This window comes from Lissotriton helveticus, chromosome 4_1, assembly GCF_964261635.1.
Source record: "Lissotriton helveticus chromosome 4_1, aLisHel1.1, whole genome shotgun sequence".
NCBI lineage: Eukaryota > Metazoa > Chordata > Amphibia > Caudata > Salamandridae > Lissotriton > Lissotriton helveticus.
The window spans coordinates 1,276,372,330-1,276,396,755 of NC_136063.1; the positions used below are offsets into that span (position 1 = coordinate 1,276,372,330).

The 24,426-nt window shown below is 45.6% G+C and overlaps 1 protein-coding gene across 1 annotated transcript in view; it reads left to right on the top strand.

The window, feature by feature from the left end:
• The first annotated feature begins 6,979 nt into the window (after window positions 1–6,979).
• Window positions 6,980–24,426, top strand: part of NEDD9 (neural precursor cell expressed, developmentally down-regulated 9) — a 72,455-nt gene continuing 55,008 nt past the window's right edge. The window contains exon 1 of the mRNA XM_078687843.1: window positions 6,980–7,158. Coding sequence (XP_078543969.1) covers window positions 7,144–7,158 — 15 coding nt within the window. The 5' untranslated portion in view covers window positions 6,980–7,143. The remainder of the gene's footprint in view (window positions 7,159–24,426) is intronic.

Genomic DNA, 24,426 nt, shown 5'->3' on the forward strand with positions numbered 1-24,426 from the left:
TTGTGGTGTGTTATTGTTTGCTTATATTATGGTCTATTGCTGTTCTGCTATTTCTTGCTCTTGAGTTGTACACTGCTGTGTTTTGTTTTGTTGCGTTGTCTTGTGGTGTTTTTGTTGTGGTGTTACTGTGTTGTTGTCTTATGTTGTGCTATTCTTTTGTGTTGCTGCTGTCGTTCTATAGTTTGGGGTGTTGAGGATTCCCTTACAGACTTCAGCAAATGCCACATTTCCAATCCAAAACAGAACATTCCATCAAGGTTTTAGTATGAAACAACCAATATCACTCCTACATATTGTAAAATAGGTGTGCTCCCCTCCGTATAATTATGTTAAAAATACCACCCAGAACAGGCCTTCCAGTTCTACTTCCCAAACTTTCTTTATATAATATGGCTCTTATATTCAGGGCTACTGGAATTATGCGGCAGGAGAAACCCAAATTACACTGTAGAATTTAGTAAATTATGCTGCAAGGAAATGGCAAATTATGCTGCACATTTTGTCATGGTATTACTTCATTACTTCATCATTTTTAAACTTGGTAACAGTGTATAATCATTGGTTGCACCTCATTAGAGCCAGTTTTACACCCGAATATAGCAATAAGCAACAGAAAAGTGACCCAGCCAGATTTGCAAAGGGCCTTCCTCTGCACTGCAACATGTGTCACTGCATTTTTAGTAACTTTTGAACCAATTGCACGGAAATCTATTTATTTGTCAAAATCTGTAGATTATGCGGCAGATGATGGAGAATGTGGAAATGCAGCAAATCTATAACTATGCAAAAATCCCAGTGGCTGCACAATCACATAATTTCAGTTGCACTGCTTGTCAAGAAGTAGATATTTCAGTGGGTTATGCATGTTGTTTCCTTTCTGGTGGGTGCATGCACTCCAATACCTTGTCTACTAGTCTGTGGTCACTAAAATGGATCCGCACAATTATTTCTTGAAAATGTTATAAGGGTCTTCTGTTGTGGGTCGAGCTGCATGGATGTTCTGCAAGGCTCCTGGATCACTGCAGCAGAGTAGTGATAGAGTTACGGGGGAGAGGGGACAGTTAGAAAGAAGACGGATGGACCTACACATAATGTGAATTAAACTGATCAACTTCTGTTATGTGCATTTGTCCTGACAATCCGTGTTATTACATGCACGCTTCCATTTGTACGTTTTTGTCTCCCAGAGAAGGTAATTTAATCTCAACTGACAAACTTTTACAGATTTCTGGTGAATGCATAATATCCACATATTATGCTGTCTCTGATGGGACCTTGTTTATGCAATAAAAGGGTAGTCATTTTCAAGAATTTATACAAATCACTATGTGGGGACATGTTCAGTTCCATTGCCTTGCTGACCAAAGCATCTCCTATGTAAGACTTGTGCCTAGATTCTGGCCTGTAGGTTTGCCCCAATTTCAATAATCTTTCTTGTGTGATTGAACCAGAAATACATAGTGGTTTGATAAGAGTTATGTTTCATTTTCCATATCTTCAATATCTAGGCCATTAGAGTAGGTGTTATTAGCTTTAATTAAGTTCCAGGCCATGGATGCAGTAGGTCACCAACTTCTGTTCCATTTCTTAGCCTAAGACTACTGCCGAAACCCAGACCTGTAAAAAAAATGAACATCTTAATTTATTCTGGATCCTCTCTATTTTGTGCGCATGGAGAGGTGCCCTAAACTTCATATCATCCTGGGGGATTAGAGGTCTTCTGGAAAAGAGGAACTAGGGTGGAATCTCCATAAGATGCTCTACTTTTGGAGGTGGCCTACTTTTGGCCTGATAAGTTGGGTAGTTCTGTTCCTATTGGAATTGGACGAAGACTGTTTTGCACATGGCAGATCTCTGCCTAGAAAGGAACAGTGAATGAAACAACAAACTGGAATGCAGCCCCAAGTGATTGCCAGTATCTGAGATTAATCAAAGAATTGCACCCATCACTTGTTTGTTACAGGTGATACCCTAAGAGCAACAGGTATGCCAAAACACCGGTCATGTGCTCGTTGTGCTAAAGGACTCAAGCTCCACCTCACTGACGAGGCCGAGGAAGACCAAAACTGGTCTAGCCTTGCCTGTGTTTCCAGCTGAAAGATGCCTGTCCTTGTAGTTCGGCATGGACTGTTCCTCTTGGAGCAGGGCCAAGGCTGACTTGCACATTGCAGGCTTTGCCTACAGTGGCATAGTGGAAGAAAAACGATGGACTGGAATGCAGTTTAAAATAACATCATTTACTGAAATTCATTCAAGCATTCCATTCATCACAGTAATAAGTTGCATATTTGTGAGGTGGATAAAATCTTTCTTTCTACCCAGAATGCTTGCAAGATGTTGGACAGACAGAGGTCTGATCCCTTGAAGTGACAGACAGATGGGGAGGGGTGATGTGACATCAATGGGCTGTGTAGGCAACTTCCAAGTTATAAAGCTCTCAACTTCCATGTTAAGCGCCTGCACAGGGAAGAAGGTTTGAGAAGAAGCAAAGCTAGAGAGGATGGACCAGCATGGTTAAAGAACCCCTGTCTGGTGTGTGGGGACCCCACTCTGGACTTGTACTACTGGACATTTGTGGTCTCTGTCTCCAGGGAAGTTGCAATAGCACTCTGACTCCCTCTCAGGACCAGTAGAGTATGGACTTGTTGGGGATCCTGACGGAAGGAGGTCCCTTTGGATTCAGTTGCAGCTACCAATAAAACAAGCATTTGCAATGAAATAGGTCTTGCATTTATGTGAGTTTAAGCTATTGCATTGTAATTGACAATGCCTTTTATTTATGTTTTAAAAACAAAAACAAAAATAAAAATAATTTTTATTTGCAATATCACTAGCTCAAACTCACATAAATGCGAGACCCATTGCATTGCAAATGCTTATTTAGGTAAAAGTGCCTGCCTTTCACCACAACAGAACAAGCCTCGCGTGACGTGCCTGGCTCTAGCCCCGCCTGTGCCCCTCATGCAGAAGAAAACAGCAAATTAATAAAATAACCATGCCCGGCTGCTAAAGTGAGCGGACAGTGCTGCAAATGATTTAAATAAACAAGGGCGGCCGCTAAAGTGAAAGCGGGATGCGCTGCAAATAAAAAATAGTGCTGTTAGCCATGATAAAGCAGACTGTGTAGCATGAGCAGTAAAAGGTCCAGTCCTTATGGGAGGTAACAAATGGAGACAAGGCGCTACCAAGGAGGGACTAAAAAGCCTATTTACCGATCAGAATCCAGCATTTAAGGACAAAACCAATGAGAAATATGGGTGGCGAGTGAACAAGGCTTCCACAGCATACCCTACTACACCAAGCCTCTGCTTGGTGTAGTCCGTTCTTTCCAGTTGTGTGGCCGCATGTGGTGACCTGTCACACCTTACTTTGAGATAGCTACAGCGGCACTCTTGCTATTTATCGTCATACCTGAATTCACAATCCAGCATGGGACAATTATGGTAATTCATTTAAGATAGCTTTGACAGGCCCCCGTCTATTCGGGTGTCCCTGAACTAAGTTTACGCCTTCATCTTTTTGGCAATCATTATTGGACTTTACCACCGATCTTGCAAAGAATTGTCGTAAATACTAGTTGGAGTACTGTTCAAGTTGCTTGTGATCCTTCTGGAAATTCTCTATCTGACCCAGGATTACGTGAATCGGACTTGTTCTCACAACCACCTACGCGTGACTGACCGCGAAATATCTCAGCCCTCTGGTTACTTAACTGATAATTCCATGAGCCCTGACTAAGTTCCCGTGGCACTAGGGAACAAAATGAGTTGGTTGTGTGACGGTTTTTTAACAAGACTTAAATAAAAAGAAGAATTTCTGGATCTTAAAGTTGTCGCCTGCTTGACTTCTATCAAGTGCACCTTCCTTTTGTATGAACTTTAACCCAGCACTCATTTTGAGGCTGGGGCCCTGTGCCAGCAATTCCCTGGCTGTTTCATAGCCAAGGGATTGCTGTGTCTACAGTGAGTTTGTCGGGCTAGCTGTAGCAAGAGAGCCGGCCAGCCCAACATGCGCACTGCAGGGGCTGCTGTAATCCTACAATACAAGATTCAGCCTCGCCCTCACATTTGCGCGAGCAGGTTGAAAATAAAATGGCATGGCAATAAAATGGCATTGCCATGCCATTTTATTTATTTGTGTGTGCCTGCTGAGCTGCAGGAGGCGGGGTGATGCTTCTCCGCTCCTGAGAAGGGGCTTCCCCTGTTTGGATATCTGTGGACTGGTCATCTGTGGGTAAGACAGGCTCCTGTTGGATACACAGACACCGTTCAGGTGGCTAAAGGCCTGATTGTTTGGGGAGTGCAGGCAAGTAAAGTGGTCTGCTGGGGGGGAACTTGGAGTGCTACTGCCAGGAAGATTGCATGTGAGGAAACCATGGGGTTTGACAGGATAAGAGGTCCAGTTTACAAAATCTTGTTGTTGTTAAGGTAGAAAAAATGCTAGAGGATTTAAGGATGGCATCAGCAAATAATCACAAAAACTGTGGGGCACCTGGAAGCCCCTCAAGAGCACTCTTGATGACTGGAGTGCACCACCTGTAGAATAATGCTAAAAACCTCTATTGAATTTGGTGTAGCCGAGGTGGAGATAGTAGCAATAGAAGGGGCTGTTCTTGTGAGGCATTTTCCATGCTGCAGCACTTGCCTGAAGAGAGGGCCACCCGCCATGGAGGAAACATCTCAGCAGGACCATGGGAATCACCCCAGGAGAAACTGTGAGGAGGCGGGTCCTCCCTGTTGAACCTGGAGCACAGTGCGTATTTAAAATAATCATCCTCTCCTGTGGAGGTGGGTTCCGCCCCAGCGTCATCTCCGCCAGAGCAGCCCCAGCTCCATTCTGTGTCCTCCAAGGAGAAGAGAACCCCCTGGCTTCATGAGAACGGTTTACACTTGCTTTCCACGGCCGGAGACGGCTGAGCAGGCAAGCTGGAGACCACAGACATATGCCTACACTGCCTGGCTAGAAGAAGAGGTGTGCTAGAGGAAACTGAGCAGCCTTGGTTGACGTAGGGCAGCCTTGAATTTCCAGGTTTGCCCCTGGAGTGGCCTGCCCCCTAGAATGCCCTGGGACGTGTGAGCGTGCTCTTTAAAGTGCAGCGAGCAGATCGAAAGGACAGGAAAAAGCTTAGTGTTAAAAAGAAAAGGAAACATACATATTTTCCAGCCCGCTGGCAACTGCACGAAAAGAAAATAAACCTCAGGAATACATTTTAACCATTAATTGATCAGGTATGCAAAGGACTATTTTTTAGCCTTTGTATAAGTCATAAATTGTTGTATAGGTGCTTCCGAAATAATCTATATGTTCTCAATATTACATATGCCCAGATTCTGAGGATTACGGGGTGTAAATTCATGTACAAAATGTAGCATTCCATATGTAAAAAGAGCACATGTATGGTAAAACCTGATTTTGCCTAAGGCTCCAAACAATTCTTGCCCCAGAATTGTTTTTCCAGTCATTGTGTTGCAGCTCTGGTTATTTTATGTTATGCAGTTTTGTTTAGGGTCGCTTTGAGCAAATCAATGGCCTCATGGAAGCCTCGGGAGTGGGGTGTAAACCATGTTCTGCATGTTGTTGGTGTGACAATTGAGAGTGCTGCATAGGGTGCTTCTGAACTTGTCATCTTCCGTGTATCTGTCTGTCATCAGTCTGTCTGCACTGATAGTCCCAGTGACGATACTCCCAACGTAGGGAAAAGGGTGGTGCGATTTCCTTTGAACACTTGCAAGTGATAGGAAAGTATGTGGGTGTGGGCAGTTTGCGACCCAATAGCGGCCTCCCTAAAGAGAGATATATATATGTATTTGTCATTCTGTAGACAAGTATGAGCAAGCCCAGGTGCGACCCACTTACAACTAGCAGTAGAAAATAACTGAGCTCCATGGAGTAGTGTACTACCCCTCCACAAAGCGCTTCGAGGCGCCGTCAGAAGCAGTAAGGGTTAAATATATCGACAATAGAGTATCTTCTCTAACAACTTCAGTGGCGTAGCAAGAATGAGATGGGCAAGAAAAGGGGGCCGACATCAAATGGTCTGGTTGAAAAAAAAAACAGAACAATAGGGTATCCCACGCCCCTGGTCACTATTATATGTAGTAGACCTTTGTACTTACTAACATTCCTATGTGAATTTTGAGTTTATATCTTGTACATTTGCAATTTTTTTCTGTTTGTATCTCTTCCTTGAGTGACTTTACAACTTGTACATTTGCATTTTTTTTCTGTTTGTATCTCTTATGTAACTCATGTAATCCAAAGTCCTTATGTATCGCAAGTGGTTCTTTTGTAAAGCGCTCTGACACCTTCGGGTAATGTTCGCGCTATATACAATCGCATTAAATAAATAAATGAATACATTGTGAGCTGCTGAAAATCTTTAATCAAGAGAAAGCTTGCCAAGCGCCACTCGTCTTCTTTCTTAGAAACCAGCCGCCTGCCCCCAGACGACGTGTGCCCACTTCCTGTGCCCTTCCGTGTGACAGCCCTGGCAAGGCTGCAGCCGTATTTCAATTAAAAATGCCAACTGACGGACAGAGAAAGTAACTAAAACGCGGGGGCTGGGAAGAAGGCGGCGGAGACAGTGGCGCTTTTGTACTCCGAGCCTCTCACAGGGGGCCCGTGAGGTGGCGGCCAGTCTCTTGAAATGAACCCGGTTCATGGTGGAGCCGCCGGGTCACAGGAAGCAAACGCGGGACTTTTAGAAACAGCTTTGTGGAGCTGATGGGTTTAATCTCGGCAAAAAAAAATCCGAGCTAATCTGTCAAAGAATTCGTCCTTTTCTGCCTCCATTGTTCCGGGGGTATACAATCGATGTAATAATGCCCGGCGCTCCTCGGCTCGAGTGACAGGGCCGGGGTGGGGGAGGGACGGGCCCTGGCCGGCCCCAATGGCGGCGACGTATGCAAAGGAGCCCTGGGGGCCGCGGCGCGCGCGGGGCGGGCCCTGGGCTCAGGCAGCGGCGGGGCGGGCCCTGTGCGCAGACAGGAGGCGGGCGCAGGGCTTGCAGGACCCCGGCCAGGGAAGCAGCAGACGGGCAGGGTTCGCTCGAGTCGCTCGGAGACTGGTCGCCGCCCGGACTCCATGTGCAGCAGCCGCAGGGTGTAGCTCCTCGTCAGGCAGCCACCTCCACCCGAGCCCTCCATGATGAAGTATAAGGTGAGCCGTGGCGCCGTTTCCTGGGGTGTACCTTGTGTGCGGTGCTGCCTGCAGGGTAGGGCGAGGAAGAGCCCCTGGGGGGCCCTTTTCACAAGATAAAGCGCTCCGTAGGGCGCTGGAATGGTCTGAAACCCCTATTGAGCATAATCCCTTATTTCAAGAAGAAGCGCCTTGAGGCGGCCGGGTCGGATGTCAGTGATGCGCTGTTCGGATCCTGCTCGTTTATTCGATGCCACGGGGTCCTGGTTGCTTTTCTTTTGAGAGAGTGGTAGTCTTCTTTGGTGACTGAAAGAGCATTGCCCGGTGCTTGTGGCTCTGCTTTTCCTGGCATTGTTTCGTTGCCATACTGTGGTCCCTTCTGATTTCTCAAGATTTCCGTACTGTGGAATGTGTGGCCGCTAGACCGGCACATCCCAGCGAAACCCCACATTCCTGTGGAATGGCTCTTCTCCGCCTCTGCCGCTGCTGTCTGGAAGACTGTAATGCTGTGTAGAATACAGATTCGGGCTTGCTTCTTACAGTTATGTTCAGTCAGTCAGTCACAGTTTATGTAAAAATATTCTTAATTACTCTGCATGCTTGTTATTTTTTCAATGCCTTGTTAGCGATGCTGACTAAACTTATCAGTGTGTCCTCGTCCTGCACACAGGACTGTCGCTGTGGTACCGTTTTGAGGTACCTTCCACCAGATTTCTCTCACTTATGAGAATCTCCCAGTCCCTATCTGTTGTTGCTGCTGAGTTTGTGCATGTGAACCCGACTGTAATCGCCAACATCCTATAGCATACTTCTGGACAAAATAATAGCTCTCCCCAGAATCTTTTTTTTTGAAAAGCCACCACTAACTACCAGAAATAGATGAAAATCACAAGAATGTATTGGGCGTCTAAAATATGTATTTTGTAACAAGTCTGTACTACTCTAAGATCTGATTCTTATCCGCGGGCGGCAGCGACGAGAATAATTCTTGTTGAAGGATAAGCGATGTATATATACGTGTGTGGAGGCTGCACAGCTGTTCCTTGATGGCACCAGCAGGGTGCGGGTGCTCAAGGGTTAACCTGGATTTCCGTGTTGTTGAAATTGCATTCTTCTGAGACGGAGTGGGTCTTGGAAGCTCGGCTGCTGGAGATGGGGGGAGGGTGTGGTACAGTCGTACTAAATACAGAACACAGAATACATATCCGGAGGCATGCCAATATTTCCCAGTTTATGTTGGAAGCATCGCAGCAGGTTTTATTGTTTGTCATTGCTACTGATTGAAATTAAATGTTCTTTTTTGTAGCTGAGTACACCATGTAATCAAGTCTCAACAATAAGCATTGTATTTACGCTTAAAGCACAGTAAACTGGTGAGCTTGCTGAACTGTGCCTGTTGCAGCCGGATGGGTGGTCGAGCAGAGTCTGGGTGAACAGTCATGAATGTGGAATGTTTCACCCCTTGCTGCTCCATCCCCTCCCCACAGATATTAATTGCTTGCACGTTTCCCCCTTGCCTTGTCTGTGCTGGGATGTCCTTATTTTACATGTTATTAGAGACGGAGGGGTAGGTGGGGGAAGGTTGTGGGAACAGATATGTAAAGGCCCCAGTCGATTCATTCATAACCAGCTTGGTAAATAGTTTGTCAGCAGCACTGGAGTTTGGACATATTCTTTCCTAAACAAATTCTCTTAACTGGGTAAACAGTAAGCGATGAGACCCTGCTTTCCATTTTCATATCGCCCTGAAACACGACTTGGCGCTATTTGATCTCCAGGTTTACTGTTGAATTCTGTCGAAAAACTGCAGACCAATGTGTGGACCAATCTCTGCCCCTGGGACCCTTTCCAAGACTGTTTACCGTCCATGCCCGGTGTAGTTTTTTGTACAATGTGCTGTCCAATGTCTGACACAGAAGTGAGATGTAGAGCTCTGTAATTTTTGGGATGCATAAACCCACCCAAAGTGGGAGATCTCTGTTACTGGAGAGAAAACTGTCAAGGTGATTTCGATATATTTTTTTCTAGATGTGTTTTTAATAAATACGCTATATCTTAGCTAAACTTTGCAATAGACATGAACCCCTTAGCTAACCATCTATTTGCATTCAGTTGTTTCTTAACTGTGTGCGAATGTGTACCCTTCTGGGTTAAATGATACCAACCGTGAGTCATTGTAAAGTAACATTCCAGACGCGTTTGGAGGCGGTCAGTTCATAGCTCGGTGTCTGTTTGCCCAGAGCTCTAACACACCCGAATAGCGCTATACTTGTAAAGCCCCCGCCAATAAACTTTCTCCCAACTCCCCACGCAGTGGAATTCCTCCTTCAGGATGCCTCGAGGATCTCGGGGGATTTTCAACATCCACTGTCACTTCCCCCAGCCATGTCTGAATGGAATGTCACTGGGACGGAAAAAGCCGAGGGCCAGTTGGCACTTTCCTCTGCCAGAGACTGGTTTAACTTTTAAAACGGTCGTTGCCAGTCAGCTCAGACGTGTTTTATCTTTATCCTCTTTGTCTTTGTGCTTCAGGTGCCAGTGCGGGTTCTTTTAAATAATCACTTTAATTCTTTTATACCTGAACTTTGTGGGCTTCAGGGCGCCTTATACAGAGCAACGTCTTAGTATTACAGGATTCGCTCGGGTTCATTCTGTGGACCATTGCAGGATGAATCTGCTAGTCGTGCACTTGAAGCAGTATCTTGCAAACTACGCACATATCCCCGGCCCATATCATGCCCCAAACCACTGTACTACCTCATGGCCTTGGCTTGAGTGTATGGGCTGCAATGAAAAACAGTACTTGGCTTGAGTGTATGGGCTGCAATGAAAAATAGAGTCGTCCAATACATCTACCAGCAAAGCAGTTCTTTAAATAGTGACAGAAAGATTAATTTACACGTTTAGAGGGGGATTTGGATTCCTTCATGTGGGCGAAGCCAATGCTAACAGTCTGGAAACAGCGAGTAGCACATGGGACTCGTTTGCCAACCTGCAGAAGCCACTGCGTTATCCAACAGCTACAGTTTCTTAAGCCACTGCCTGGGGAGCGCCCAGCGCAGTGTTACCGCAGTGTTACTGACCAGGCCCAGCGCAGTGTTACCGCAGTGTTACTGACCAGGCCCAGCGCAGTGTTACCGCAGTGTTACTGACCAGGCCCAGCGCAGTGTTACCGCAGTGTTACTGACCAGGCCCAGCGCAGTGTTACCGCAGTGTTTGTGACCAGGCCCAGCGCAGTGTTACCGCAGTGTTTGTGACCAGGCCCAGCGCAGTGTTACCGCAGTGTTACTGACCAGGCCCAGCGCAGTGTTACCGCAGTGTTACTGACCAGGCCCAGCGCAGTGTTACCGCAGTGTTACTGACCAGGCCCAGCACAGTGTTACCGCAGTGTTTGTGACCAGGCCCAGCGCAGTGTTACTGCAGTGTTTGTGACCAGGCCCAGCGCAGTGTTACCGCAGTGTTACTGACCAGGCCCAGCGCAGTGTTACCGCAGTGTTACTGACCAGGCCCAGCGCAGTGTTACCGCAGTGTTACTGACCAGGCCCAGCGCAGTGTTACCGCAGTGTTTGTGACCAGGCCCAGCGCAGTGTTACCGCAGTGTTTGTGACCAGGCCCAGCGCAGTGTTACCGCAGTGTTACTGACCAGGCCCAGCGCAGTGTTACCGCAGTGTTACTGACCAGGCCCAGCGCAGTGTTACCGCAGTGTTACTGACCAGGCCCAGCGCAGTGTTACCGCAGTGTTACTGACCAGGCCCAGCGCAGTGTTACCGCGGTGTTACTGACCAGGCCAAGCGCAGTGTTACCGCAGTGTTTGTGACCAGGCCCAGCGCAGTGTTACCGCAGTGTTTGTGACCAGGCCCAGCGCAGTGTTACCGCAGTGTTACTGACCAGGCCCAGCGCAGTGTTACCGCAGTGTTACCGCAGTGTTACTGACCAGGCCCAGCGCAGTGTTACCGCAGTGTTTGTGACCAGGCCCAGCGCAGTGTTACCGCAGTGTTTGTGACCAGGCCCAGTGCAGTGTTACCGCAGTGTTACTGACCAGGCCCAGCGCAGTGTTACCGCAGTGTTACTGACCAGGCCCAGCGCAGTGTTACCGCAGTGTTACTGACCAGGCCCAGCGCAGTGTTACCGCAGTGTTTGTGACCAGGCCCAGGGCAGTGTTACCGCAGTGTTTGTGACCAGGCCCAGGGCAGTGTTACCGCAGTGTTAGTGACCAGGGCAGTGTTAATGGACAGGCTAGTGCAGTTTTGCCACAGTGTGAGGAGCTAGGCTCAGTGAAGTGTTACCACAGTGGAAATGGTCACGCTAGGTACAGTTTTACTACAGTCTCAGAGGCTAGCCTCGGGACGGTATTACCACTGTGTTGCTAGACAGGCCCAGTACAGTGTTACCACACTGTTGGTGTTGGTTGACAAGTCCAGCACAGTGTTATCATATTGTTAATGAACAGGCCAAGTACACAGTGTTATCACAGTGTTAATGAACAGGCCGGGTACAGTTTTACCACTGTGTCAGGGGCTAGGCTCAGTACAGTGTTACCACAGGTTGTTAATAAACCGACCCATTAGTGTTGTCACATTGTTAACGGACAGCCACAGTACAGTGTTGCTACAGTGTTAATGGACAGGGCCAGTGCAGTGTTGTCACATTGTTAGTAAACAACCGCATGTTGGCGCCGTTTAAATGAATTATAATAATGTTGCATTAATGTGACACTTATTACTGCCCTAGTATCAAGGAGCTTTAGGAAGTGTGTAAAAGCTGTTATCCCACTAACTTGGTATCCATCTTTCAACCTTGGGCACAGCCACTTGAACCTGCGACCTGCAGGTTGTACAAACACACCTGCTGCATGCACTGAACACACTGTGCTATCTAGCCATGTAAAGCTATGAATCTTAGTCCTCGGTGCACTGGTAACCCACACTTAAATGAAAGAACCAGCCCACTCCTCCCGCTGTCCTAGGCACCCGAAGTGGTTACTTCCTGCGAGACTTTGAAGTCTTGTTTCCCGTTCAAAGGTCACGGTTGGATTTCTGTAAAATTGCATAATGTTAGGAATCCATTCGAGGCCAACCAATCTGTTTTTGGGGCCTCGTAATCGTTAGCAGTGTGTGTGTGTATCAGGTATCCGCCTGTTGCATGCCGGGTGTGTTCCATGCCAGAGAAGCTCCATGTTTTCCGCGAAGCCTAAAGCAAGATAACCTCTGATTGGTTACATTATTTCATATTGCCTTTCTGCTGCTTTTCAAACCAGGTACAGCGTGTTTCTGATGGCTGCATGCACGCGGCACGCAGCATGCTTCGCAGTACACTGTATGTTTTGCGGTGGTGACATTTTAGAGTGGGTCACACGACAGTCCACACCTTCTCATTTTTCCCGTGTGCAAACGTTAAATGTTGCGTTTTTGGAAGGCGATTCACTCAGTTGGTCTGCACGTGCATTGTTATTCTGTCAATAAATGTATTTGTATACAAATATTTGTTTTTCCCCGTTTTGACAAATATGAGAATTGAGTAAGGCACAGGGAGAGACATAGTTCCCAAATCCAGTAGCCAATCCTGTAGCTTCTAGCAGGTCTGGTGCCAGTCCCATCCGAGACACTGACAGGAAGATGTCGGTAGACAGCAGGAAAGTGTCTGTGGGCTCTTCGGGCCCGCTGCAATGTATATGAGCCTGGCTGTGAAGAGTGCATCCTCACCGAGCTGAAATATTTATGGGGATTATGCACACTTCCCCAGTGCCATTTTGTGGCACCATGCAGCGCTAGGTCTGCGCCCCCTTGCCACGGCACACACCCTTCCCAATAACCGCACAACTTTCACTTCACGGAGTGTTTACGCTATTTGACCTGTACGTTTATCTACTTTCCTCCGTTGGCACACACGAGTTGTAAATATGGCGGTGCACGTGTTCCTACAGAGCTGATGGCGACAGTTGAAAGGGTCACGAGGCTGTCGCCTAGTGCTGTGCAACATTGCTGCTGTCTGAGTGGTGCGGTTTGCGGGCGCATCTTTTGTACTCACACATATAGAATTGACTCGGTGGTGAACCCGTGACGTATGCGCTTCTGGGTGCGCACAGTGGTTTCTCAGCATCTTGTGGTGGTGTTCCTGTGAATAGAGGTTCTAGTGGGCGTGCGTATACTGTGTTTTTTTTGGATAGGAGGATGTTTACTCACTTTTTATTTGCGGCCGTGTCGAGTTTTGTGATTCAAGTTAGTTCTCTTTGTTTCCCAAACCTTGTTTTCTCATCACTAGTTAGGAAGATCTACGGTTTTTTTGTGTGTGTGTGCTGCCTCAAAATGATGCTGACTCTTGGCTGATGGCTAAAGGCGTTTCCAAGCAACGGATGCCAATGAGTGGCGGGGGAGTCTCCCGAAGCTCTTATTTTTGAAGGGCAGATTGGATGAAAGGACTCGTTTATTTGGTGGAGGTTAGGTACCGTGAAATTGGTTGAAGGATAAGATGTGAATCAACCGGTTCTTGGTCTTTGCGTGACCGTTTTTGTAAAGAAAGGAACTGTAACATTGTTTATTTGAAGGCAGTGAATTTTGGATGTACTGTGTGTAATTTTTGTTTTTAAAGATGTTTTTTCATGTAAAGGGACGAGCCAATGGAACTGCTTAGCTGGTGCTTTGAAGGTGAATCACAATTTTGTATACTTGTGGTTAGCCCTGACAGGACAAGTCAACAATGAAGAGAAAAGTAGCATACACTGTGCATTATGGTACCTGAGGATTCGGGGTTGACTTAATTTTACATGACACTTTCATTTGCTGAAGTTGGTGTTTTCCTTTCACTTTTAAGTGGCTTGTGTGATGCTGGGATGAACAGTTTATGGGAAGGAGCTGGTTCAGTTGCGTGTGTCCCATGTTGTCAGTCAGTGGCATGTTTATATGTGAGTGTGTGTTCATAGCATGCTTTTTAAGATGTGAAGTTGTGTGGTTGTTAAATTGTGCAGGGTACTCTGTCGTTGTGGTGGGAGGGCTGGATCTGGAAGGCAGTGCTCAGATTTAGTCCACACTGAATAGCTGTGAGGCTCAGTGTAGACACTATTTGTTATTGTGGCTAGTTTGGTGGCAGCATGCTGTTTGAATGTACCCAATGTTTCCCTTGTCTGGTGATGAGAACCATCTCCGTTTGAGTGACGCACACTTCCTGAGTGTAACAAAGGAGCGTGGGTTGAGTTGTGCCTTGTGAACCGGGTCTGAGATGGTCGCCTGTGATATTATTTGGAATACTTTTTTCATTTTCCTGTGTTTGGTCTTTGGTTGGTAGGTGTGGATGATTGTGTGTGTTTCCCTTTAAGGACGGAGGTGTGCATGTCCTGTAATGTGCAGTTCTGTTATGTGTGGGCGTTGCATCAGTGGTGCGCATGTGGTACTGTGCAGAGTATCCACACGTGAGCCCTGAGCAGGGTGAAGGCCTGTGCTCCTAGCGTGGGGGCAAGAGTCTTTCTACGTAAGCACATGACAAGTGTAAAGATTTCATATATTCTTGCTGGCGAGCAATCGCTACACGATGCGTCTTCAGAGACAACAGCGGTTTCATGTTCTTTACCACTGAAGGAAGAAAGGGTGAGCCAACTGGGCAAAAGAAGGCAGACCCATGCAAGCTCATATTCAGAGCTGTGACATGACAGTTGTACACATCTCGGCATTGGGTGCTCGGCCACGCTGCGGCATCTACCTCGGCCCCAGCCTGAAAGGCGCCCAGACAACCCTGGGATTAGAGGCCGGGCTTTCATGGGACCAGCAAAGCTGAAAAAGAACAGCCTCCTATTGTTTTTTTTTGGGGGGAGGCAGGGATGACCTCAAGCCCTCTCATATTTCAGCCAGTTACTTTGACGTAGAAATGAACACAAAACAGGGTTTGCGGTGGTCTATTTATAGATCTTATCCGAGCTTAAAAGAAGTCTAAACAAACAGACCTCAAGACAAAAAAAAACACAATTTGTACCGCGTCCGTGCACATTCAAGCCTCGGTTTGATGACGAGGTCTGCCATCCAGGAAGCGAGTGCCAAGGCAAGGCCTGCCGCTAAACCGACGGGCTGGCTGGAGGAAAGCTGCTTGTTGCTAGGCAATGCCAGGCCCGGAGCACGAAATGGGACTCTGTGTACCCTGCAGACCAAAATCCGGCCCCATTACTTGCTTACAGCTCGCATTCCTGGCCTTATCCTGCTGCTGTCTAGGTGAAAATAAGACTTGTCTCAAGAGTATGGTAAAGGTTTACCTCAAATCACGTCAGAGGCCTAAACCATAGCCCTGTGGCGAGGACTCAGGATTATACCTTAACGTGCCAGACACGGGGTGTGTTTTTCAGCTAAACAGGCAATTTTGGCCACATACATATGAGGCAGATTATATTTTTTCCTCCGGCTAGGTTTTCGAAGAAATGCGCCCTTTTGCCACGAATAAGAAATAAAAAGCATAATAACGGAGATACATATAACCATGTAGCATTGATGCAAGAATTCGGACTAGAAAATAAGTAAATAAAACTTCTAAAGCTGGATTTCACAAGCCCTTTTGCCACGAATAAGAAATAAAAAGCATAATAACGGAGATACATATAACCATGTAGCATTGATGCAAGAATTCGGACTAGAAAATAAGTAAATAAAACTTCTAAAGCTGGATTTCACAAGCATACGTGGTAGGACGAGCAGAGATCAGAGTGTGTTGTTTGGATTTGTGGTGTGTCTGGTTCAAAGCTCTGACTCACTTTCCTGAGCAACATTGGGTAGTGCAGACAGTGACCTGGCACTGTACAGGCCATCCAGTTCACTGCTAGAATGGCACAGTAATGTCATTTCTCCTTCAACAGAGGTACAATATGTACCTTTCATCTTTAAACAAAATACAGTGCCACGAAACATGGTTCTATAAAAGAGCCAATAACGGCAGTTATTAGAGGCCAAGGGATGAGCAGAACCCTCTAGGTATTTAAAGAGACAGTGCCAATAGGTTCTATTGAACTGAATTTAGCGTGGCAGTGCTTGTCATAGCTGCTTGCATTTGTCTGTATCAAACGCTTCTTAAGGTACATACTGTGAATTAATTACTACACCACACACCGGTAGATTTCATAATACGGGGTATTAGCAGCATTGCGGCGCAATCTTCTCCATTGGTTTACATTAGGATAAAGCCGCCAGACACTGATGCACCACTCGCTCTGAGAATTGAGTGCTACAGTTCAAGTCTACTCCAATGTCCCTCCGAAACTGGTCGGCAGATGCTCATATGGGGCTCCTTACCGCCCCTCCACAAGACATTTTATAAGACTTTTGAGGCACTTCGTCGAATGCCAGTGTACACATGCGAACCACATCACTCTTGACTCACACTTTCCTAAGTAGAATCAAGACAAATTCTGATATAAGGTCCATCAAACATTCTGCATTTATGAGTTACTACTTCCTGAGGGCCCCAGCTTTCCAAGGTCACTTTCAGAGGTGGAAAGGACAACAAATTGAATGTTCCTCTGTATTCATGGACCCGGGTCATGCTAATGTCGGCAGAACCTCAGAGACGTCCTTTGTTACTCAAGCCTTAAAGAATGTCAATGTGAAGAAATGTTGCTGTTGCTCAGTTGTTGTTCATCCGTCACTGTGGCCTAACATTCACCTGCTCTGCCATGAATTGTCCTCTGTGGGACAATATGGAGGCTCTGCATGTTCTAGTGCTTTCTCTTTTGGGATTGGCACCTAAAATGTAAAAACAATCCAGTGAACTGCAATCTTGGGGATGCACAGATCTAGGGGCTATGGCCCCTTAGTGCATTAAGCAGGATGGAATGTCGCCATCTCCAGAACACTTTCTTTTGTGTTCTTGCCGGATAATTGTCAAATGAGACATGGATATTTATAGGGTGCCCTTTTTTTAATAACAAAAACGTACAAATTTGTTTAGAAGTGCAAAAGTGCATAACAACTTGGAAGAAAACATAAGGGTAAGCAGAGTTGAAGCTCTTGAGTTTTTCCGGAAAGGAATTGCTAAATGGCCCATGGTAGGGGTTTTGGAAGGTGAACCATTGGGACATATGCAAACTTGGTTTGGGGTGGTGTTGAAGTGTTAAAGTAGTGAAGTGGCTTTTCTTGTCCGTTCTCAATCTGAATTGGAAATTGAGAGGTTCACAGTTCTAAATGGTTTGGATTCTGTAGCCATCTGACATTTGGCTCAATCTGTAATAATACCAGCTTGCTGCACAAAGGCTAGCTAGTGGAATGTGAGGACGGTAATATGTTCTTCAATGATACAGTTCAGGGAAAAGCATTTTAGCCATATTTATTAGTGTGTCCTAATCTTTGGAGCCAGAGCAGTGTAGTTGTCAAGCAGCTTCATGTCACACAGGAGACTTGCAGCCTTTTCTGTTTTTATTTTTAATCAGCTATACTAAGCATGGTGGGATTTGTAGGATAATAATTACCAGTGGAAAAATAAAGCTAACATGGTTAGTTCTGTTGGTTGGAAGACCACGGCATGGTTGTCGTACTTTTTAGAAGGAGACATTGGACAGCAATTCATGCAGTGCATTGTCTGTGCCTGGGTGGCATGATCAGACCCTGTTTCTAAACGCTGGAAGGAGGCAGCAGTGCAAGCCAGATAAAGAAAGCAAGAACTTGGTCTGTGTGAAGCATGTAGAGGAAACAATACATGTTTCATTGACTAGAGGAACAGTGATGTCTCAAAGCATGCTGGGTTCAAGGCCTTGTTCAGAGTGCAGAGGTAATGATTAAACATGGCAGACCCAATGCGGAGAGGCCATACTCAAAAATGTTTTTGAGGGGAAGAAAGTTGTTGTAATATGTAGAAGAAACATTACATGTTTCATTGAATAGAGGAACGGTAATGTCTCAAAGCTTGCTGGATTCAAGGCCTTGTTCAGAGTGCAGAGGCAATGAGTAAACATAGCAGACCCAACGCAGAGAGGCCGTACTCAAAAATGCTGTTTGGGGAAGAAATGTGTTGTCAGAGAAAAATTACAGTTTGCTTGTGAAGAGAATAGAAGGTAGCTATACCTCTCAGATCACAATCGTTGGCTATTGACACCCCTGCACACACAGCCCATTGGAATGATGTTCACCCGCCTACAAATCAAAATCCCAGTAGACTCCACTGACAATCACCCTCACCTACACAAGTCATTCTGGCTGAAATGGTTGACTCTATTAACTTAAGATGGGTCACTCATCAAAAAGGATTGGTTGCAGGGGTCATGCTTGATCATAACCCGGAACTCGCCCAGAGCATCCTTGTCATCACATCGGTATGAATTGTAGGATGTTTTCCTATTTTCCAAAGGAGTGCCAGAAAATGACCCCACATTTGGAAGGGCAATCTGATAAAGACAGCAAAGCTCGACTTTGTAGCTCAGCATTGTATTCTTCATTTTGACTCCCACCTTCATAACATAACCCTCCCTATTACAAAGTACCATGCTAGAAATAACTTGTCATGCTGGATGGTGTAGCTTGAAGTCAGAAATTTGCCTAAGTCTTAAATGAAATTGGGCTAAGTTAGTAACTGGGCTAATCACGCATGCCTCTTGGTCACTTGTTGATCCTTCCTTCAAATTTAATTAGGAAGAAGATTACAGAAGTTTTTGACAGCAAGTGGCTCAAAGTCAAGATGGACGTGTGAGCCACTTTGTGAGGTGGGAACGCAGTAGCAAGGCCAGGTGAAGCATCTGGTCAATGGCAGAAAAGCCTTGCGGATACTTTTTACTCTTTTATTTCTCGTTCAAATAGTGTGCCAGAGTGTGGCAGTGACGTTATTAAATTATCCACAAAGTAACAGGAATGTGAGCCTTTACCCATACAATAACTTCAGAGATTTGTGATGTCATTGGCCAAATATGTGTCCCTGAACCTTGTAAGCAGCACAATACTAGGTGTATTTTTACCTCCCAGTAGACATCTAACATACAACATGCGTGTAGCACTAGCATCTCCTTTCGGGAGCTAGAAGCTCATTTTTGACATTTTAAATATTAAGCTGATTTGCCTAGATTTTGGTCGGTCCACCCGCAAGGACTGGGTGGGGGGGTTGCTTGAACGATCCTGAATTCCTAATCCCAGAAATCATCTCTAAGCCTCAGAAAGCACATCACGGCCTCGCCCCCGGTGCACACGATTGTGAATTGTTAAACTTGCAGTGTAGCACTCACTTCATGTTTGTAAATATGTCAACCGTTTATTCTGATTCTCGCGTTTCCCTCCTGCCATGCCCTGATCGCACCCCTATTTACAGGTCCACCCCATTCTAGAACCCCATGCAGCCGCTCAGCAAGGAAGGTGTGACCTGTGCATCCTTGGACGTCCAAAACACAAACCAATCCGTTTTAAGCAAGCCTGCGCCCGCCCTCCTAAAATGGTTCTCGTCCTCGTTTGGATCACCAGAAGAGGTGTACTTCCTGTTTCCGTGCTGCACCACCTGCAGAGCCTGTCTATTGCTCCACCCACACACACAACGTGACCTTGAGTTTGGCTGAAAAGAGGCCTGTCTATTTGGTGTGAACGCGCCAGTCAGAGATAGGAAATGGAGTGCTACCCTTTGCAGCAGGGGGCATCCCGCTGACAGATGGGGCTGTCACCGAGGTCAGTCACATGAAATGGCTGTGAAGGTGCCATCGGGATCAGCCCTGCGCCCGGCTGTGTTTGACCTGCTGCCGCTCTCCTTTTCGTATTTGGTATAATATCGAGAACTCACTTTGCTTCCAGCCGAAGTGGATTAGAAATAATGTTTACATTGTAATATGCAACGCACCACAAGCAAAGGCTTTGCCGAATTTTCTAACGTGGATTTTTTTTCATTATACGTGTTTTTTCCGATTTGGTGAGACTCTCCGCCAGGAAACCGGCAAATCGCGCAAGACTGTGTCCTGATAAACACTGGGGCGTGTTCATGGATGTCGCCAAAATGTCCATGTCTGTGCTTGCTTCCCTCCCTTGATAAGGAGCCAACTTTTTGCCCTGTTTCAGTTGGTATTGTTCATTCACACAGCCCCACACTGGCTGGGCCGCGTCTGAAAGGGGCTGTTAGAGGGGGTGGGGAGATGAGAATGAGTTACTGGCATGAATGCAATCTGCACATCAGGGCCCCCTTCGAAATATGTGCCCCTTTCGGGAGGGGGGGGGGGGGGTCTGGCATGCCAGCGCTGGCAGCTTTGACAATCGCCCGCAGACAATAAGCGGCCCTGGGGGATGCTGACATGCCTTGGGAATAAATCTCTGTTCGAAGCCAGAGACATTTTCCTCAGGAAGGGAGGGGTGATGGGGGGGGGGGGGGTTGAGATGGAAGGACATGCATCCTAGCAAGTCAGAGCGGAGTGAGTGCTTTCAATCTGAGAGTTCAAAATAAGAAAACTAGGGCCAGTGAGAGGAGTGACGTGTAAACCATTTAACCGGTTTCTCAATATAAAGTTTCGCACCTTGAGAATATAAAATTCATGCACTTTGGAGCAGGGGTTAAAACAATGCATGTTTTTTTTAAAACATTGAAAAACGACATTTTCCAAATCTGAGACTGAAAAAAAGTTGGTGCTCACTGGCAAAAAAGTGAGATGTTAAATGTGTGCGTATGAATGTATGTATGTATATGCATATACATTGTTTGGCTTGTATAAGGTTTCTTGGTGCTCTTGTTATGCCATTGATGTTGGGAGACAAGTTAAAATGTAATGCTCTGCTAACTGCAAGGAGACACCTTGCTCACTTCTACAGGAAGTGCTCTTCTCAGCAGTTTTGGCAAGAAAGAGTACAGCTCCGCCTGAATGTTTTCCCCACTGCAATTAATACTAGTGTATATATGGTCATTGTATACCGGCAGCCACCCAACGCTGCACATTTCATGCTTGCAGTATCTCATCCATTAATGCAGTGCACTGGTTTATGGCACCCGAGGTCAACACAAATCTTTCATGTGCGAAATTCGAATCCCTGGATGCCTCAGTTGAAAACCAGACTCCAGGCCTGTTTATGTCCCCTTCTGTGATACGCTCTGTTCATCCATAGCCACAGCACCAAGGTACAAGGCAGCACCAATCTAGTTTCTAATTTTAATAACGCCACCAGGACCTCACTTTGGGAAGCTTGCAGGTTCGATCCAGGACCTCTGTCTGTCTTCATTGTGCCTATGCCAGGCAAGTGCAAACTCTCTTCAGAACCCATCAATATCACTAAGACAACATTAGTTACATTAATTGGATGCCTGTTTAAATTAGTAACTAGAGCAAAGTAGATTCATTAAAATATGCACAGTGTTACCATACATGTTGATCGCAAAACTCACCTAAAAGGGTCCATCCAGCTATTCCCTTGCAGGGGATCTACAGTAGTATTTACTGCTTGACAGTCACTTCAAGAATAGAATGAGGGTTGCTTAACTCTATTGTTTAACCTTGATATAATGATGAATTTCCAGGATAGTTGGGCAAAATCTGTGCCCTTAACGCGATTAGACTTGGCCCCAGAAAGTATTTTTGCCAATTATAAGCAGTTTATTCACATTTGCAAATTACTATGTGGCTTGTTCAGGTCACACATTGATCTTTCAGTTGAAAAGAAAGAAGGTTAGTTGCACTGTCAACCAAAGGGAGTTTTTTGTAATTGCCAAATTTTAAATTTGTATCCAAAAGTAATCCGATTTGCCTTTGAGTAAATAAACATGGCATCTCCTTCTGTCTTTTTGACATTTTTAATGTGGTCATTATGCCTACAGCAGCTGCATTTCTTCAATGATCTTCGAGCACCCCCAATCCTCTTACAATGGCGAGTTTGTCTGTTAACTCTTCAGACCTCCATTTGGCAGCAAGTGCTCTTGAGTAACTGAGACTTGGCTGATAAGGCCTCATTGCAAATAACCTAAAGGTTTGCCCCATGCCAACTGGATCATTTTAGTCATGGCGCAGATCTGTCGACTCTGGGGCCCTAATCTCCACCTTTCCAGTCCATCCTGCACATTGTTTGAAGTTTGATGCTGAGCTGCGGGTAAAAGTATCACCCGATGCTCCTCAGCAGCGGCGTCCATTGTTGACCGCAGTGGTATGTTGTAGTCAAAATGAAACCACCACAGTATGCCTTCATGTGGACGAGATTGCTGCACTTCCACATTTATGGCTCGAGAATATCTCATTGTCTTTCACCACTGACTCATTGCACGAACATGGGTGTTCTTCTTTGCCTGAATTTTCAGTTTACCCAAATCAGAAGAAACATTAACCATTATGGTTACTGTCCAGTCATCCACTTTCTAAGTATTTTTATATTTTAACACGTAGACCTTTCTCATTTCCTTAGAGGTACATCAGGCATATACAGACTCTGTGTAAGTGTCCATGAGCAATTTAAACTTGATTTGTCTATTGGTGCAGGTCACTCTTTTCAAATTTCAAGGGTGTGTGTGTGTCCAAGCACCAACCCTCCCCAATCCGGCCCTACTCATCCTTTCACCCAGACTTGAGTATGACAGCAGTCCCATTTTATATATTTAAGGGTGTATGCTGGTCTGCTCTAAAATGCACCACGATGTTTATGGACACTCACGGGACAAAATGAAAGCCTCTGAATGAATACATTATGTAAATTAACTATTACCCTCCTACTTGTGTGGTCCTTTCTAAAATATGCTTTCAGTCATTTGCCTTCAAGAATCTCTGCTGCATTTAAAGTAACAGTGAGTTTATTTCAACAAATTGGCAAGATTGTAGTAAATTTTCAACATGTAAGAATTGTAAGATAAAAAAATGACAGCAACATGACCTCTAATGTAAGATACTTTGGGTGTAGATGAAGAGAAGAAATATTCCGGCCCCAAAAAACAGTAAACTCTCCCGTCCTCAATATGATGACACTTGACATGCCACCACCCTAATGTGCCTCAAGACAAACCTATTTTCCACAGTCAACCCGCAGGGCTGGGTTTGTAATTAAGTGCTTAGTGGAAGGAGACTCGATGTTTGCTGCTAAAGGCTATCCACAGAAAAACATGATGGGCAAGTGCTGGCAGGTTCTGAGTGCCGGCAAAGGGCGCAGTACTGTAGTCATTTCTAAACAAGCATGTGCAAGGCCAATAGGTCTGGCGTTGGCTGCCACCCTTTTTTCTTTGTCAATACATGTTGTGTTTCGTAATTTTTTTGTAGAACTTTATTGTTGTGGTGATGCCATTTCCATGCCAATATAAAAAAGAACATTAGCAAAAGGCAAACATATTTTTTGGCCTCAAAAGGCACATATTGTCATAGTACTCCCTGGCACTGAAAAGGACAATTTTGTCTGCAGATATTCTTGTAAAAAAGCAGAATATAGTTACTCAGTGAAAATAGCCATCAGTAAATTGGCTGACCCATTTACCCAAGCTGTAGTGGGCGAAAGATAAGTGTGACAAAACAACTGGCCAATGGAGGGGAGGGCTGGCTGAAAGCCTCTATAACTAAGGGTGTAGGTATACTTATATTATATTAGTAAAATCAAAAGGTCTTGGTTAATGCCAGACGTAAATACTGAATTGGGCCTGCGCTTTTAAGCCGGACTGTTTCACTATAACTCCAACAGTTCCAGCATTGCTCAGAGGGCCTGCTGATCTGTAATAGGACGTAACCAGCCTCACCCAGAAAGCATTGACTTAGAGTACCTGCACTCTTCCCGGTTCAAACACTTGAGGGCAGAAAGAAAGAGCAGATTTTTAGGAGACTAAAAGCTTTTCTTGTGCTGTAAGGCAACTCTTTTTGTGTAAGATGTGGTCGCAGGTGTTTTCTAAGATAGTCTTGCCTTCTGGGCATTCATTCTTCAAGCTCAACCTGTAATTAAGATCTGAGGCTTTACCTGTCTGTATAATTAATAGCAGTTCCTTGCTCCCCACATTAAAATGCATGCGGTACTACAGGGCTTCTAATGTTGAAGGTGGGGCTGAAGCATGCTTCTGTGCACTGCACCACCTCCTTGTACAGTGACAAATAGCGCTATAGAACGCAGGCATTATGTATGTTAGCTTTTACAATCATGATGGGGTTGCTAGAAGTCTGGAAGAATGTTTTTGCAGGCTCTAGGGTCTACTTCAAGGGAAAAGCTGACATTCCGAGTATTTCCCTATATCATTCATTCAGGAGGGGTTATTACCGCTCTCCTCCCCGTAACCCTTCCACCCCTATAATATTTACTACTTCTCTGACTTGGCTTGACTTTTGTTGCTATATCAGTTGTGGTAAATGTACTGCCGTTTCCAAATAGCTGTAATGAACATTAATAACTTAGTAGAATAATGCACTCCCAACTCTGGTTGGGA